Source organism: Chinchilla lanigera, unplaced genomic scaffold (genome assembly GCF_000276665.1).
Source record: "Chinchilla lanigera isolate Chin_1 unplaced genomic scaffold, ChiLan1.0 scaffold00015, whole genome shotgun sequence".
In the NCBI taxonomy this organism is placed as follows: domain Eukaryota; kingdom Metazoa; phylum Chordata; class Mammalia; order Rodentia; family Chinchillidae; genus Chinchilla; species Chinchilla lanigera.
The window spans coordinates 14,848,921-14,867,644 of record NW_004955416.1 but is presented as its reverse complement, the minus strand read 5'-3'; the positions used below and the strand labels follow the sequence as shown (position 1 = coordinate 14,867,644).

The 18,724-nt window shown below is 40.6% G+C and overlaps 1 protein-coding gene across 4 annotated transcripts in view; it reads right to left on the bottom strand.

The window, feature by feature from the left end:
• Positions 1-18,724, bottom strand: part of Blm (Bloom syndrome, RecQ helicase-like) — an 85,113-nt gene that overhangs the window by 32,221 nt on the left and 34,168 nt on the right. For all 4 annotated transcript variants that reach the window (XM_005381505.2, XM_013512657.1, XM_005381506.2 and 1 more), the window contains exons 5-12: positions 16,806-16,933; positions 13,581-13,713; positions 12,521-13,152; positions 10,052-10,243; positions 7,594-7,712; positions 6,645-6,758; positions 5,869-5,967; positions 5,402-5,550 (exon numbers count right to left, since the gene is read on the bottom strand). In XM_005381505.2, coding sequence (XP_005381562.1) covers positions 5,402-5,550; positions 5,869-5,967; positions 6,645-6,758; positions 7,594-7,712; positions 10,052-10,243; positions 12,521-13,152; positions 13,581-13,713; positions 16,806-16,933 — 1,566 coding nt within the window. The remainder of the gene's footprint in view (positions 1-5,401; positions 5,551-5,868; positions 5,968-6,644; positions 6,759-7,593; positions 7,713-10,051; positions 10,244-12,520; positions 13,153-13,580; positions 13,714-16,805; positions 16,934-18,724) is intronic.

Sequence of the window (18,724 nt, the reverse complement as noted above, 5' to 3'; positions counted from 1 at the left end):
AAAATATTTGACTGCTAAAAGAGTTACCCCTGTGCCATTTTGTTTGTTTGTTTTGGGCAGCAGTAGGGACTGAGCACAGGGCCTTTGTACTAAGTTGCTTCCCCAGCCACCCCACCCCCACCTTTTATTTTGAGACAGGGTCTTGTTAAGTCACTAAGCTGTCTAGGCTAAACTCGAATGTTTGATCCTTCTGCCTCAGCCTCCCAGGGTGCTGGGATGACAGCCACATCTAGCTGCTAGGTAACACTTTTGTTTATAAATGCTGACATTTAGCACATACCACATTCTATCTAAACTCTTGTTGAAAACCTTTAGTAGGTGTCAAGTTTAAACTGTGCAAGTGGCAGGTTTCTCTGACTCTCCCAGGAGGCACATGTAACAAGAACTTGGGACAATTGCTGCCTCAGTGATCAGCAATTGTCCCTCAGACACCCCAAACATCACTCATCTGAAATCCAATTCTTTATCCATCCTTCCCTCCAGCAGTGTAGTACTCACCCGGCCTAGAAACTGGGTAAACTTCAACTATATCCACCTTCCTGCTCAGTCTCACAGGTTCAGCTCTGCCCACCTCCTCACCCCTCCCTCCTCAGCCCCTAACACCACCACTACCACCACCTCTCTCCTAGGGGAGTACAAGGGGCTCCTCGAGGGCTGCCCTCCTCTAACTTCACGCCCCCTACTCCAGCTCCTCTTCCACAGCCCAGGTTACCATTTGACCCTTGAGCCCAGATCAAGCCACGTCCCAGCTAAAGTGCCTGCATGAGAACAGAGTCCAGACGCTCCACAACCATCACACACAAGGCCCTGGCAGGGGGCCTCACGCTGCCCGTGCAGGCACATCTCTCTGCTTCCACTTACCCCATGGGTAAGGCCATTCCTTGGGCCTGACCTGGACATTCATGCCAGAAGCACCCTCAGTCCTGGACTCACACTCCTTCCCTACTTACACACTGTTCACCTTCCACTTCACAGCGCTGTAACAGTGCAGACAGTAACAAGCGCTGAGGATGTGGAGAAGCTGTAGCCCCTGCACACTGCTGAAGGTCACAGAAAATGGTGCAGACACTTTGGGAACATTTTGGCAGGTTTTCTTTTTGTCCTCAGTACTGGGAATTGAACTGGGTACACCCCCAGCCTTTTCTATCTTTTCAGACAGGTTGTGCCACGGTGCCCAAGTTAGTGTAGTAGTTTTTCAAAAGGCTAACCATATAAATACTATATGACCCAACAATTCTACCCAAACACATATGCATATAACTTGTACACAAATATGCAAAGCAGCACCATTCATATTTTGAAAACAAAGGAAATAACTCACATTCATCAATGATGCATGGATGAATAAAATGCATCCTAGTGTCCACAAAATAAAGTTATTACTTGGAAATTAAAAAGGACTACACTGAGAGGCTGAGGCAGGAGGATCACAAGTCCAAGGCCAGCCTGGAAAATTCCACTGTGAGCTCCTGCCTCAAAATAAAAAATACATAAAAAGAGCTGCAGGAGTAGTTCAGCAGTAGAGCACTTGCATATCATGAGGAATGCCTGCATTCAATGTCCCCTACTAAAAATAACAGAAGAAAAAAGGAAGAGAACAGAAGAGGAATAAAGTACTGAGACACGCTATAACATGGCTGAATCTTGAAAATATGCTCACTGAAAGAACTCAGTCACAAAAGGCCACATAATTGTATGATTCTACCTAAAAGGTTGAGCATCCTTAAGCTGGAAATCTGAATTGTTCCAAAATTCAAAACTTTCTGAGTCTAAACATGACACCAACAATGGAAAATTCCCCACATGACCTCATGTGATGAGCTGGAGTGAAAACACAGGCACACTAAACATATTATAAAAAATTATCTTCAGGCTTTGTGCATATGAGGCATAAATGAATTTGGTGTTTAGGCTTGGATCCCACCCCCAAGATATATTACCATGTATCTACAAATATTTAAAAGGCGGAAAACAGGAACACTTTTGGCCTGTACATGAAATGTCCAGGACAGGGAAAAGTCTATGGAGGCAGAAAGTGGGTGAGCGGTTGGTTGCCTAGGGCGGAGGGGAAAGGATGCACTGCTAATGGGTATGCAGTCTCTTTTAAGGAAGACAAAAATGTTCTAAAATTAGATAGTGGTGATGGTTACACAACCCTATGAACAAACTAAAAAGCCCCAGTGAATTGTATGGTATGCAAATTATATCTCAACACAGCTGTTTAAACTATTCAGAAAGCCATACCTCTTCCAACACAGTACCTGTATCCTTCATAAAATGCTATTTGACCCTTCCTTAAGGTCATTGTTCCATGAGGTTAATCTTGCTTTTCTGAGTTCCTGCAGTCAAAATTTATACCTCTAATCACTACTACTTTCTGCAATCTGGAATAGTATTTAGAAGTTTTTTTTTGTTTAAGTATTTAGAAAGTTCTGAAACCAAACTGTTGGGGTTTAAGTCCTCACCGATACTTGTTAGGTACACAAATAAATGCAAGTTACCTAATTTTCTTCTTCTTTCCCCTTCTCCCACCCCCTCTTCTTCTTTCCCACCCAGTGCTGAGGATTGAACCCAAGGCCTTCACACTGAGCCATATTCCCTAACCTTTATGTTTTTTACTTGGAGACAAGGTCTCATTAAAACACTAAATTGCTTGCGCTGGGTTTGAATTGATGCTCATCCTACCTCAACCTCTAAGAGTGGTAGGGTTACACATGTGCACTACCACACCTGGCTTGTTTGTGCCTCAGTTTTTTTATGTGTAGAATGATATAAAGAAAGGGTTACCTACTTCACAAGACTTGTGTGGGTAACAAGCATAAAATGCCAAGAGCAGTGCCTGGGGGCTTGTATGAAGCGTTATCTATTACTAGTGCTCTATCATAGCCACCTCTATCTTTGGTCTCTTCCAGACCATCTGTGAATGCCCTCAGGGAATGGCACAAAGCCTGTGTCATCAGCCATGTTTGCATCTCCTCAAGAGGACCAATATTATCACAGACTGGCAGGGGAGAGGAGCAAGGCGTCACAGCTCCAACTCTAGGGATGCCCAACTTCACCAGAGCCACGGCACAGCAGTAGCTGGGCAAATTTAATCCAAGTAAGGGGCTACTCTCAGAAAAAGATCATGAAATGGTGTACCAGAAAGTGTTCCTTAAAATCTTCCACTATATAATCTATACTCACCCAAATGCAGAAGTATCAAATATAGTAAGGAGCCAACAGACGCCCCAATTTACACATTTTACCCACATTTGCCAAAACCCCTCTATGTTTTATTTATTCATTCTTACTGAGTACCAATTATGTACAAGGCACCATGTGCTAGCTTCCTGATGTGTACACTTCTCTTTCCCAGGCAGATTTTCTCCCTGTGGTAGCATGGAAGAGGTTCAAGGGGTCTGTCTCCAAATAAATATGTGCCCTGTTTACTCAAACATAAATCACAAATCCTACACTTACAAAAGTTACTCAAATGTAAAGAAAATTTCTATAATTTCTTTTAACTATGGGCTTTTTCCAATTATTATAACTGACTGAAAAGAAGAGGACTGGGCATGCAGCTCAGAGGCAGAGCACCTGCCTAACAGACACAAGGCCCTGGGCCAGAAAGTCAGCACCACAAACAAACAAACAAACAAACAAACGCCCTAAAATGCCACAGTGGATTGCACTGCATGAATAGGTGGAAAAAAGCACCATGTCTGTCATACACGGGAAGAAATCCCGAGATCAGTGTAGTACTTGTAGAAAGAGAGTTCTAGCATGCATTTATTAGATCCTAAAGTACAATGGGACACTTATGTGTAGTGTTAAAATGCCTTTCAGTTATGGAAGCAAAACATTTCCCCCCAAATTTCATGCAAACACTCTTTTACAAGTAAGACTGAGTTAAAATACTGTTCCAAATTTTATGATTACACACACACAATTCTGAGTACTCTCAAAAATTCTTGCATTTGATTATGATCATTAGCTCTTTAAAAAAGTGCTATTAGCAACAAAATATTTTAGGTTGGAACCAAACAACCTAGAGGCTGGAAGAAACCCAAACTGCATGAGTTCCTTCATTTAGATCAGATAACTTAGAAGCTGCCAGTTTAATCTGCAGTTATCTTAATCTCATGACCCCCTTCATATGGAACTTTCAGTTCTGCTCATGACTCTGAGAGATACTGTTGTTATTTTTACTTCTTACAATATTTATAGAGACAGCTTATCTTTCTTTTCTTTCCTTTCCTTTCTACCCCCCTTCCTTCCCTCCCTCCTTCCTTCTTCAGATGGAGTCTTGCTGTGTTGCCAGGGGAACTCCTGAGCTCATGCAATCATCCACCTCAGTCTCCTGAGTAGCTGGGACTACAGAAGGTACCACTCTATCTTTATTTTCAAATGAACAAAATGAACAAAAGTTGGATTTCAAACATTCACTTAAGTACTTTTTTCAGTCATTCTAGTCATGCTTTTACCTCAAACACAAAGCAATGCTAATAAATTAGAGGGACTGTGTGTGTGTGTGTGTGTGTGTGTGTTGTGTGCGCACGCGTGTGTGTGCGCGCAGTGCTGGGGAACGAACCCAGGGCATGTTTGCCAGATAAATGCTCTACCCGTATCTACCCATAAGCTTCACCCCCCAGGCCTCTTTTATTTTATTTTGAGACACTGTCTTGCTAAGTTTCCTAGGCTAATCTCCAACTTGTCATCCTCCTGCCTCAGTCTCTCAAGTAGACTGATTTTGGTACATAAACAGATGTTAAATAGATATTTGATCAATGAACCTGCTAAAGAATGCATCTCTCTAAAATCGCAGGTAGATACATGATAATTCAGTACAACCTAGATATATATGGGAATACTTTTTACAGTGGTTTTTTTTCTGGAATAATTATGGACTTGATGGCCAACAAGAAGTTCACTGCTGCTGAAATGAAGACGGAGTGAAAAGGCTGTTCTATGTGGTTTTTGGACAGCTTTCAGCATTCTGGATATAACGAGGACTTTAGGAGAAAATGACAAAGCACAGTCATCTGATCTGGTCATGAAGTATACTCTGCACTACAGAGAAGCCAAAATGAGATAAAAACTCATTTATTGTTGGCACTATACCAGGGTCAATAGGTAGAGCATGCAATCTCTCCACATTTTCAAAGTAGGTGCTGGGATAGTTTCAAATTTTGCAAGTGAAGAAAAGTGCTGGGGTTCTGGGTCTCAGAATTTGCTGCACACTGGAATCACTTGAGTATTTAAAAAAAACATTCTGGCTCCGAGCCTCAGATATTCTTTTTGAACTTGCCTTGGGGTATGAGCTGGGCACTGGGACTTTTAAAGTCCCACAGGTGACTCCGATGTGCAGCAACTCTGACTACCTTGGGGCCATTTAAATACCTGACCTCCAGCAACTTACACCTGTGGTCTGAGGATCTTCAGCTGAGTGAGGATGTCCGCCTGCACCCTGGGGTTGGCAGTGGCGGTGAGAGCCATCACAGGAACAGAAGGGAACTTCTGGCGAAGCATATTCATTCGTTTGTAATCTTGGCGAAAATCATGTCCCCACTGGTGGGAAAAAAAATTCCTTTTCAGATTATTTGGATCTTCCTTATGAAAATTATCAACACTGGTCAATATAGTAAAACCACTTTATTCTTCAGTGAAATGGCAGAACAGTTCACTCAATATGGATTTTTCTCAGCTGTGGAAAGATCACACTATTGAAGGTATAAACTTATTGATATTCCAAGCGAGTCAGGGCTATAGCTCAGCGGTAAAGTGCTTGCCTAGCATGCTCGAGGCTGTGGGTTTGGGCTCCAGTCACCAAACAAACAACAAACCAAAAAAGCACCCTGATATCTCAAGATGTAAAAGCAATATTACCTGGCTCACACAGTGTGCTTCATCAATAACAAAACGTGCCAAAAGCCTCCTCTCATACAGATTCTCCAGAGTAGAAATTAGCCGGTTACTTGCACAGACCTAGACCAGAAACATACATGATATCTAAACATATCACTTTAATCATTTTGGAGTCTCTAAGTACCACTACAATTACAATTAGGCTGTGTTAAAATATCTAAATGAAACCGGTTCTTCTTACAGTCTATGAGGAGGAGAGCAGGGTAAGAAACCTGATACTTTAGAATGTCCATCCACATTCAGCTATCAGCTACTCATTAGGTCAGTGGCTCTAAAATTTTATGCTGCCTTGACACATCTGAGGGCCACCCCAAGTTTATACTGGTAACAGGATTAAACATGTATATTGTGTGTATGTCATCTGCGGGAAAATTATGTATACATATATCATATCTGTAGAAGTTAAGTAAGGACATATTTTATAGGTTTGTCCACGACAGGGTCTAGAACCAATCACATCCAAGTAGTAACAAATACACCTAGCACCTATATCTTGACATTAGAAATGCACAGTGAAATATTTAGGTTTAAAAAGATATCATGTCTGGAACTTTCAATCAAATATTTGAGAAAAAATACAGAAAGAATAATAAAGCAATTATAATAAAAGGTTACCATTGGGGGTTTCTGAGTGAAAGTTAACATACTATACATCAAATATTATGTTGAAGTTTCAAAGGCATACATAGTCTAGGGGCCTTCATTACTATATTGTGAAATAATGATAGAATACAAACCTTCTCTGGAGTAACATACAGAAGTTTTATAATTGGGTCTTTTTTTGATAGTTGGAGGTAAATACTTGCAGCTTCAGAGTCAGTCTTATCACCTGTCAAATATGTAGCTGGAATCTAAGTGTAAAAGTAATACATTTAAATTTTATACGTTAATCTGTGAGAATTATATTTTTCTTTAGGTTTTATAAATATTTTATAAGTCACATATCAAACCTATCAAAGGAAATACATATCTCATAATAATAGCAATCAATACACATATTTTAAAAAAAATCTTTATCAGGCATAACTAAAAATAGCCTTCCCATTATTTACTTCCTTTACTTTTTGTATTTGTAGATAACATAAATGTGAGTGTAGCATACAAGAAATTCCAGTCCTAATTTCGGCTGCATTTTTTTTTGGTAAATGTGTTTTCTAGGTTTTAAGGCACCGTGACAGCAAGGCCAGCGGCACTTGGCTGTGCTGAAGTACTTTGGAAGAGAACACCAGACCAGTGGTCTTGCTGAGGTGTGGTGACTCGTAATGCTGCAACCGATTCTGCTGATGACAATATGAAGAACTCAGTAGAGTGCAGTCATGTACTTCCTTAAATTGTCACGAGGAAAAAGACATATGTGTGTGGGCACATACATGCGCATTTTAAGACATAAGGGAAGGAGAACTATGCTGATCCGGTAGTAGCAGAAAAAGAACTCTTTTGTATTAATAAAAAAATTAATCAGGAAAATATAAATTAAAAATTATTAAAATAATTCTTATCAAATAAAATGAGCCTGAATTATAGATGGTTATATGTACTGGAATTTTCTAACACTGTGCTTAACTATACAACTTAACTGTTGTTACTCTTATAATTCAAGAACTTACTTAACACAAAGGTTACCTAAAATATTGAAATGTAATTGATCTGAAGGCCCACTTTTATTAGTGTTGTTAAATAACTTACATCCAATGAAGTCAGCTTTTGGACTTGGTCTACTATTAGTGATCTCAAGGGAGAAATGACAATAGTGACTCCAGGAGAAACACAGGCAGGCAGCTGGTAACACAAACTTTTGCCACCTCCTGAAAGACAAATGATGGAAAAATTCTGCTAGCTTCTATCTTGAGAATATGAAGGTAAAAGATGCAAAGGAAATTACATACGATATTTTAAAAAACTCATAGGCTACCAAGTGTGTTGCCACAGTGTCAACATTTATGTGCGATACTGAATGAGTCAAACTACTTAGGCAATTTCAATGTGTAAAAATGATCTTTTAGAATATTTACCATAGGCACATGTAACAGCAAAGACAAGATTCAGGGTAAGAAATTTAGATGCAATGGAACTGCTTAAAAAGTTTACTTGGGACATCTAAGCATAATAACCTTTTTATTTCTGGCAGTATAAAAGGTCTCTAAAAACCACGATACTAGTACTAAAACAATTACTTTCCATATAGTGTATATATTTTTAAAGAGTTAGAATGTAATGAAATACACAATACTAAACCCCACTAAACCATGACCCAGCACCTCTCTGACCCAGAGGTGCTTTCAAGATTCTACCTCTTTTGGTAGTGTGGTAGCACACGCCTGCAATCCCAGCACTTCGGAGGCTGAGGTGGGGGGACTGCTGGGTAGCCTGGACTACATAGCTAGACCATGTCTTGAAAAACAAACAAACAAACAAACAAAAGAAGATCCCAATTCTTTTTTACCATTAGCATGAACCTTCCAACACCAGCTAGCTGGGGGTTGGGAGCCATTCATAGAGTAACAGTCCTAACCTCCTTTGGAAATAAAAACGTAGGACTACATTTGGCTGTCCTAACAGAAGATGAAGAAATAATTTTGAAAGACCAAAACATTCTTGCCATGTAACTAAGTCAAAATGCCAAGACAATGAGGACACATTTCTTCTTCGCCCCCTTCTCCTCCTCCTTCAGTGTTGGGTACGGAACCCAAGGCCTTGCACATGCTAGGCAAGTGCTCTGTTGCTGAGCTATACCTCCAGCTCCACGTACACATTTCAAAATAACTGAAATGATCATGCAGTACTCAATTTTCAATTTCACTGATTTAAAATGACAGAAGCTAGCACTAAGCACTTTTTAGGACTTCAATTTTTTCTTTTAACTATTGATTCTACCCCTTCTTTTTTCACATGACTAGTAGGTAAATTTATTTTGCTATATATGTGGAAATGTCAAGGAAAGAACAGGACGTGAAGAATAAAAGAAGTGCTCTAACACGTAATTAGCTGTATGTATGGAGACATGCCATTTAACCTTCACTAGACGTTTTAACATCTGCAACATCCATTAGATTAATGGTTAAAAAAATTTTTTTTTTGGTCTAAAATAAAACCTTATCTTGAACTGTTACATATGTATCACTTAAGAAGCTGAAACTGGGGTGGAAAAGACCCTTCAACTGCCAGGATCCTTTCCAGTGCAGTTTTTAAGGGCCAAATTAGGATTGAAACAGAAGATGTAGAATGATCAAAGAGTTAATAAAATCTGAAGTGTTGGTTAAGACAACACTGTCTTAATTTTAAAATGAGATGGAAAAAATTCAGATGCCTAGTCAACATTATGTAATAAAGATGCTAATATCTAACCTGCTAAAGCAAAAGACAGGACTACTTGTAGGCACTAAAATTCTCGATTTTCTGTTTCCTATCCTAATTGCTTATTTAATATTCTTATATGGATGACTATAAATTGTAAGTGTTACAAGCTTTATTAGCAGAGTGAAGTCTTTTTTTTTTCCCTTGTTACTTTAATTTTTTTGTAGTCAGATTTTACTGGTACATTTTAGATACACACATAGTGATAACATTCATAAGAGCATTTGTACGGAGCAGAGTGAAAAATATCTTCGACTCCTCAAAACAGGGGGCGAGAAGGAATGCTGAACTCTTTATGGTTACAGCCCCATGCACATGGGGAGATGGGTGGGGGTCAAGTGCCTTGCCTGAGGTCATGCGGCTCAGGAGCAGAGCTGCCCTTCAAGACTAAGCTATTACTCCAGAGCTGATGATTTTTACCACCTCATACCATTAGGCTGTGTGTAAAAAACTGTCAGAAACCATCATGGCCTCTGACAATGATTTTTTTGATGTTGTTCACTTTCTAGGCTTATTTACATCAAGAAAAAGAAAAACTCCTAAAGAAAAATTCAATATCAAGTCAATTCAGTGAGCTTTGAGTTAAAAATCTTAAAAGGGCTATAAACTCTATCATGTCAGTAACTAGAACTAAGAATGTGAGATGATACGCTTCTTACGATGGCATGGGAGGTTTAAGAGGTCTCTAAATGACAGAAATGCTATGTAGGTGTTCCTTTATTTCTATTAAAGAGCTTTCATTTAACATCTGCCAATGGATTCTTGCCAATTCATATCTAAAAATACATACCAGTGGGCATCAGGATGAAACAGTCTTCACCAAGCAGAGCAGCATTGATCGCCTCAAGCTGATTAGTTCTAAAATTATGCAGGCCAAATTTTTTGTGAAAAATCTTCATCATTTCTTTTGTATGGGGAAAACTAAGACTTTGGAAGCGCTCCTGCTTTGTATTTCTGGATGCTAAATTTTGCGCCAACTTGTCTATGAAAACAATCAACGTTAAGAAAATGAGTGCATTAATGTAACTACACAGTTTTAACATTTAACCTTGCCCTCGCAGAACCACTGGCACATACCTACAGCACTCTGTATTCTTTGTGGGGTTTCTTTCCAACAGTCCCAAGGCCACCAGCAAATCCCTAAAGGCCCAAATCAAGTCTTTCACTCACTTTTCTGCAGATCCTACCAGTATTACTTATCCCTCCCCTCTCCATGCTCCCACGACCTTCATGGGCTTCTACTTGTTTTGTTTTATTTCACAGAGTGGCAGATGGAACACAGGGCCTTGTGCATGCTAGGCAAATGCTCTATTACTGAGCTACATTCCTAACTCCTCCACTGGCTTTAAATTGCCTTTTCTGGGTACACCCTTCCCCTGCAAACCGGAGACTGAACCCAGGGCCTTTGTACTGAACCACCTCCACGTCCCTGCAGGGTCTTGTGAAGTCATTAAATTGCCCAGGTTAGGCTCAAGCTTGTGCTCCTCCTGCCTCAGCCTTCCAGAGTGCTGGGAATACATGCATGTACCATAACACGTGGCTTTTCCTTCTGCTCCTTAAATTTGCGAGACTTTCATACTTAGGACTGGGCTCTTCATATACTCTTTTTTGTAATTTCCTAAGTCCTATGATCTTTTTTTTTGAGACAGGGTTTCGCTACACAGTTCAGGCTAGGCTTCAACTCACACTGTAGCCCAGGCTAGCCTCAAACTCACCACAATCCTCCTGCTTCAACCTCCCAAGTGCTGGGATTACAGGTGTGTGCCATCACACCCAGCCTTTCAAATCCTATGGTCTTAAACATAAACTGTATATAGAGAAGGCTTAGATCTCTCCTCACCTTCCTGAGGTCCTGTCCTATAGGCATCTCCACCTGTCAACAGGCCATGTCCACCTGAATGACTTAAGAACACTGTGCTCAATAAGTCTGAAACAGCCCTCCTCAGCTTTTCTTCAAATCTACCTCTCCTCCTGACTCCCTTCTGTGAACAGTGCTAGTGGGCCTGAAGCCTCAGTTGTGTGAGCTCTCCCCAGTCCTCTCTCACAGTGGCTCACGTTCGCATCCTTGCAGGGGCTCCCGGTCAAGAGAGAACAGATGCTCTGCCAGCTCGGCAGCTCCTCTCACCCAACACTCAGCTACCTCCAAGATAACTGCAAGGGTCATGTATGACACATCCTAACACGAGACCAAAATAATCCATTAGGGCTATTTTAAAGGTCAGCAGCCTAACTGTAAGAACAACCTCCAAGGTATTAAGTCATCAACAGCAAAAAATAGGGAGAGCTATACTTTATAAAACTGTGCACATGTGCACTTGTTTCAGCTAGAAACACTCTGTGATAACTTTACAGGGATGATGTAAAGTCTGAAAATTATATTTGGCTTCACTCTGGAGCCTTTACAGTAGCCAACTTCACTCCTCTAGAAGCTCCTCTCATTAAACTCTAAGCTCCAAGAGAGCAGAACAACTTGTTCTATATCCTTCTAAGATCACCAAAACCACTGCTGGGTGTGGCGGTACATGCCTGCTATCCCAGCACTCAGAATGCTGAGGCAGGAGGACCACCTCAAGGCCAAGGCCAGCTTGGGCTACACAGTGAGTTCAAGGCCAGCCTGAACTACACAGTGAAACTCTGTCTCAAGAAAACAAAAAGCAAAAATGAAAAAACTGTCAGAATCAGCAGGAGATGGCACATCATAAGGACTCAACAAATGTGATGAATGAGTGAAAAGTATTTTAGGTCCAAAGAAAAGTCTGACTGCTTCAAGAAATTTCTGAAGTCATAACCTTCTTACACTGTCCTGTATCTCAGTATTTCAAGACATAAAATGTTGAGCCACTTTATAATCATTTTTCTTCAATCCAGAATTGTAAAACACACATTTTCAGCATATAAATTCACCTTTTCTTCTTCTCTATCCCCCCACCAAAAAAAATCACTGAAAATTTGGGCCTCATGAGCTTTACTGTTTTAGGGACTAAAAAATGTTAAAGGCAAAGCACACTGGTGATGACTTTACAGCTTTACTACAATAGCTTATAATTACACATTTTATAAAACTACAGCTGCTACAGAGACAAAAGAGCAACTTGCTTTTAAAATTATGATTTGTAATTCACATTATCGTAGAAATTTGCATAGAAACAATGTGGTTTTCAGGCACTGATGACTTGCGGTGGTTTTTCTTACACAATTCCTATTTTGGACAGTTTTGTTTTCCTATAATATTTAAGCATTCAATTTATTTTAAACTTACCAGTGTGGCATGGAACAGAAGCCCCTGGGACACAGTGCGTCTTGGTTAAAGAAATCTTCTCTGATACCGACTTAAGTGGCCCACCTTTCTGGACAGGCCGACAGGCAGTTGTGCAAGTTTTGCTGGCTGTTAAATCCTGCATTATGTTTTCCCAGTCATCGTCATCATCAAAGTCATCGATATCGAAATTATCAACATCATGGGATGCCTGGCTTTCTCTTTCTAAGTCATTTACTGAAGCAGCAGGTTTTTTCTGATCTTTCACAGCAGTGCTTGTGAGAACATTTTCTGGGAAATAAGAGCTCTTGTTTCTTTTTTCTATCCTTGGTGTTTCAGCCCAGTTGCTACTGACAAAGGACTTCTGTAAATGAGAACTGAATAAAGGTCTTTCAAAAGGAGTACTCGAGGTGGTTGAGAATCCTGTGTTTCCTGGGGCGGTGTTCAGTAAACACTCTCTGTTGGGAAGAGAATTTGAGGGAAGGTGTGGAACACTTAGCTCCTTAACAGAACTCCCTGCAGGGCAGGAATTGTCCTCCACAAAGCTACTGAGCGTATCAGGCCTGTGTGTCCACACTGAACCAAGAAGATTGGCATCATTTCTAGTGAAATCTGCTTCAGCTAGGAGTTTCCTTCTGACGAGAGAAAAGAGAACAGTACGATAAACATAAGCATTTTCTAAGTTGGGCACAAAAGTTTATCTTCAGTTTTCTTTCTCTCTTTTTTTTTTTTTTTGGGTTTTTCTCCGGTACCGGGAACCGAACTCACGACCTTGCACTTGCCAGGCAGGCGCTTTTGCCGCTGAGCTAAATCCCCAGCCCCTATCTTCAGTTTTCAATCCAAACGGAAATTGTAGTAAAATATAATCTTTTTTCCTGTCTCAAAAATGTGACTATAAATCCTAAAAGAAAAGTTTGAAAAATAAATTCAAAACTTGGTGATGTGACAGTCATCCTTATGCAATGTCCAGGCCAGGACGCCTAGACACTTTGCCTGTCTATTTTCTGACTCACAGTGGTAGAGATACAGTCAGACATACCCCAGAGGAGAGAACTCAAGATACCTTCTGTTCCGCTGCTGAAGCAGCTCATCCCCACAATCCAAAGCTTTCAGCTCATCAGGAGGAATAGTATCCACTAATGTACAGATGTGCTCCATCACGTGAAGAAGCTGCTGCTGCAAACTGATCGGTCCGGCTATAAAGCGATTATGCTGTTAATATTTTTCATTGGAAGCAAAAAAGACTTAAGACTTTGAAAGTCATGATGTAAAATGTAAAGCAATTGTAAACACAAGATCATAAACAATAATTTATTGTCCTATTATCGGCCTATGAATTAACTTGAAATCCGATTCTCTATTCTATAGCATGAGAATGTTTAACTATGTTTTCATGTTACTTTAAGATAATATTTCTCAGGGTTAGCTCGGTCACTGGATGATACACAGTGATATGAGTCTTCTACTAACTTTACGGGTAAATGTCACCGTGGCATTACAGAGTACAAAGGAGGGGCAGGAGCCCCCTGCTGTTTTGGCTTCCCGCTGATGCTCAAGGCACAGCACAGTGCCCAGGTTTTCTTTCCGGACACCTCCTCTCTCGTTCCCTTAGTGGGCATCTGATCTGAGGCAGCCTGACGAGCATTACAACAGTTCTGGGAATTTTTCAGCTAACTAAGAAGGAGCACCTCTTTTCAACAAGCTTGAGAAAGGCTGCTGGTAGCCACCCTGCCACTGCCTGAGTGAGACAGCACAGAGGCAGGCAGAAAACAGATAAACACAAACAGGGTGGAGTTGAGATGGAGAAGTAGGACAGAAGAGAGGAAGAAAGAAGGCAATTCCTGACGATGACATTTGGACCATGAATCCAGGCAGCCTGCCCCATATGTTCTGTTCTGTTATTTTATTTTATTTTTTGCAATGCCAGGCATCAAATCCAGAGCCTAAAGCATTCTAAGCGAGCCCTCTATCACTGAGTTATGCTCCCAGTCCTTGGTGGTGCAAATTATCTAATCACTTAATAAAAAGCCACCAGATGTGGTAGTCATACACGTACCACTGGTGGTTCAAGCTACCCGGCAGCGAGACATATGAGTTACAGCTCTAGCGTAAACATTTTATTGATTGATTGATTATCCTACGTGCCTGGCCCTCCCAGAAAGCTGGGATAACAGGTATGCACCACCATGTCTGGGTGGGAAACAGTTTTCTTAGAGGACCAGGAGAGAAAGAAGGACGAGAAAATGTTCAGAGAAGAGAATGAGGCAGCAGGGGCTACAAACTAAGAGCAGTCAGCTGAAGGGTTTAAAGGTCAGGAGGAAGAAGCAGAGAGGACAGAGCAGGGACAGAGAGGACAGACTACAGGGAGACAACCATCTGCATGAGGTATGAGATTCTACAGGGACTGGGAACAGGGACGCGGAGATGGTGAAGCAGAGCTGCTGAATTCTATCTTCTATGCAAGGAGAACTGGCATCAGATTGGAAAGAGGAGAATGCACAATGGTCTGCAGGCACTAGAAGCCAAGGTAGGCTCAGAGAGATATGAATACTCAGCTATTAGGAAGGCTCAAGTCTCCTTCGCAAACAGATTACACCTCAGACTACAAAGGAAATCCACAAACAAGATGGCAGGGGCCCTGCTGCTGATATGCGAGGCAGCTAGTGAACAAGAGAGGTAACAGAACATGAAGACGGACACTGTCCTAATCTTTAAAAAAAAAAACTGATTGCCAAAAGCCACAGGCTAGTGATCTTGATGTTAAATCAATCAAAATTCTAGAACGTGTTATCGAATGGCTGCTTTGTGAGCCCTAAGAGGAAATAATTACAGAGTTAGCAGTGTTCATGAAAACAAAGTAGCCACTCTGATATAGCTCCTTCTTTGAAAGGATTCCTAGACTAGCAGATAACAACAGCCACCACCTGGCAAGGCCCATAGTATGCCTCGAGTCCTGACAGCTACCCAGCAAGGTAGATATTGTTCTCCTTACTTCCTAAAGAAAACAAAGGTCCAGTGAAGCTTAAATGATCTGCCACTGTCACACAGGGGAGGACAGGTTTCTGTCACAGTCTGTGTTCCTCCAGGGCCCATGCCCCACCAGTTCCCTCGTGCTGCCCCAGACTCTCCACCAGACTCTCCATGGAGAAGAAAGAAAATCTTAGTCAGAAGGCAGATCTGTCACTAGGGGCTGGGGATACAGCTCAGCAGCACAGTGCCATCGTGAGTTCAATTCCTGGTACAGGAAAAAAAACAAAAAACAAACAAACAAACAAACAAAAAAAGAAGGTAGATCTGTCACTAACTGAACAAGGAGGAGCAATCCATGCAATGATGGCAGCTAGGAGGGAGGCCCCTAACGATGCACTGGAGGGCTCTGTGCCATGGGCCTAGGAGCCACTTTATCAGTGAAACGATACAAGACAGGATAGCTAGGTGGCTATCAGGGCCTCAAGATAGCCAGATGTGAGTCTGCTGCTGTTTAGCACTGTAACTGTAGAGAATGATTCTGCTCTCTTGACCTTACTTTCTTTATTTGTAAGATGCAGAAAAGGGCTGGTGTGAGGATTAAATTACACTGAAGTTAACAGTGTAGGGCTCTGAAGAGAGTGCCTGAGACATCAACTATTTCAGGAATATCGCTAACAATAAATTCAGAGGTCAAAATAAATAGAAACTCAGAGGAAACAAAACCACTATACACCTAGGTACATTATATACACACACTATAAATAAAGTACAGCATCTTTTATACTAGATATTTAATAGAAAAATATTTTTTAAAAAGTAATCAGAAACAATGAAAACAAATGGCCAAAACAGCATTAAACGTTAAATGAACATCTGGCCCCAGAATATGTACAAGGGAGAACTACAAGGATGAAAGGTTTATAAACCAGTATCTATAAAGGTTAAAAGACTTAATATTTAGCCTCAAGGAAACAAAACGAAACAAATTTCTAGAAGCTTTATCTTTACTTCACAGGGTTCAAGTTAGAGAGAGGCAAACTCTGGGTGAGTATGTGAAAGGATTTTCTAACAGGTAGCATTTTCAAGACAGAGAATAAACCTCGTGACAGTCTTGGGTTTTTTAGTTGTTCAAGCAAATGCTGGCTAGCAAATGAATAGGAAATGATTGTTTGATACAGAACAAAAGGCATAGTATGTTTTTTGGTCATTTTGTTTTATACAGTCACAGAATGAATATGCAATGAATATGTTTACAAAAGCAAGTATCTAAGATATCTGACATGTCTAAACATCTGATAAGCGTGAAATCATTCTGTACCATCATAGTCTATACTGATTTCTGGACTGGGCTCCCGCGTAGTCATTTTCTCTGGTTTTGACAAAGAGTCCTTTGATGTGCTAAGAACATCCTTTTCTCGGTCAGAGGCATCAAGATCCTTTAATGTACTTAAAAAAAAAAAAAAGTTAAACCAATCATACAATAGACCAAATAAATGTATAATTCCCCCCATATTTTTCTACAACTAGTTAGACAATATGTAACAGGTAAGAGAAGTATGTGTTCAAGTTTACTCTATGCTAAAGCCCCTTCAGCTGGGCTTCGAAGTCTTCCCACTTTCTGGATCTAAGAGATCTTTTTAACTTCTAATGCCAATTATGTTCTTCTACCAAGTCTAAGTTCCAACCATACTGAACCACTTACATTCCTCATAACCCTGTGTTATCTGTTTTAGGGGTTTTTCTCTTTTCTCAATTCTGAAAACCTTCCATCAAGCTCTGTACCTAATCAGACCTGTTCTCAGAGGCCCAGGCTAAATGTTACCACTGTTATTTTCAGTAAGCGGTTACCAACATTTCTCTGTGATTCTAAAGCACTTTGTCTGGACTTCTGGTATGCAAATATGTATATACGTACATTTGTGTGTCTATTAGATAACTGACTTGTATAGATTATACAAAAATATATTCACTATAAACATGGTCAGTCTGATTAGATAGAAAAAAATTATAAACAATAAAAGAAATTAGCAATGAGTGTTAAAGAGAGGGTACTGTGGAAACTCAAAGTAAGAACCTATTTTGGAGTTCGAGAAGGCTTTGCTGAAGAGATCAAATTTGAACAAACCTTCAGTGATAGGTAGGGGGAGTGACTAGGAAGATAAAAAAAATTTCTATTTGCTTGCTATCCAGGAATCAGCTGTACTTTTCTAACACAGGATTCTGAAATGCAATTTTCTCATTAAATCAAAAGATAGATAACTATTTTTATATTGCTTTTAAACAACAGCGTTATCATCAAAGAAAATGGCTGTATTTTTAGGAGTGCTTTACTAGGGTGGCTTGAGACTCAGTAGAACTCTGGGTTACTGCAAGGGTGTGAATGGAGATAAACCTGAAAAATAGAGCTGGGAACAGTGACGTGTACCAGTAGGCCAACTATTTGGGAGTTGGAGGCAGGAGGATCACTTGAGCCCAGGAGTTCATGACCAGCCTGCGAAATAGAGCAAGACCACAGTTGTTTTTTCGGGGGAGTGGGAGTGGGGAATTTTGGTCTCACTTTGTAGTGCAAACTGGCCTTGAATTGGTGACAATTATCCTGCGTAAGGTTTCCAACTGCCAAGATTATAGGCATGCGCCACCAGCAAGATCTCACTTCTTAGAGAAAAAATTGCTGAAAAGAAAATTTGGGACTGGAGGATAAAGGATTTTGAGGGCCAGTGTCTTAGTTACTTTTCTCTCATTGCTGAGACAAAGTACCCGACACCCAAAATTAAAAGCAGGAAAGGTTTATGTAGCTCACAGTTTGTAGAGGTTTCAGTCTATAATCGGCTGGCTCCAAGGCAAGGTGGCATGACAGACAGGCATCACAGAGGAGAAACAGTTCATGGCAGGCAGAAGGTAGCAAAGCAAGCAAGAGACAAGACAAGCCTCTTTCTGTCCCTTATACTGTATCCAAGCTACTGGAATTAGGGCACGTGGACTGATTTAGTAATCACTTACCCTTAATCTTAGCATTGCACCATGAATCAATCACATACTCTAGATCCAGTCACCTCTGAAAAAGTCCCACCTATGACTGCATGAGGCTTTGGGGGGACATTTAGACACAAGCCATAAGAGCCAGATACAGAGGTACTGAAATAGAGGAGATAAACATATCTTCCTTTTCTGTTATACACTGTCTGACATTCAACCTCAGAAATTCAGAGGTTACCATGAGATTTAAAAATAATATAA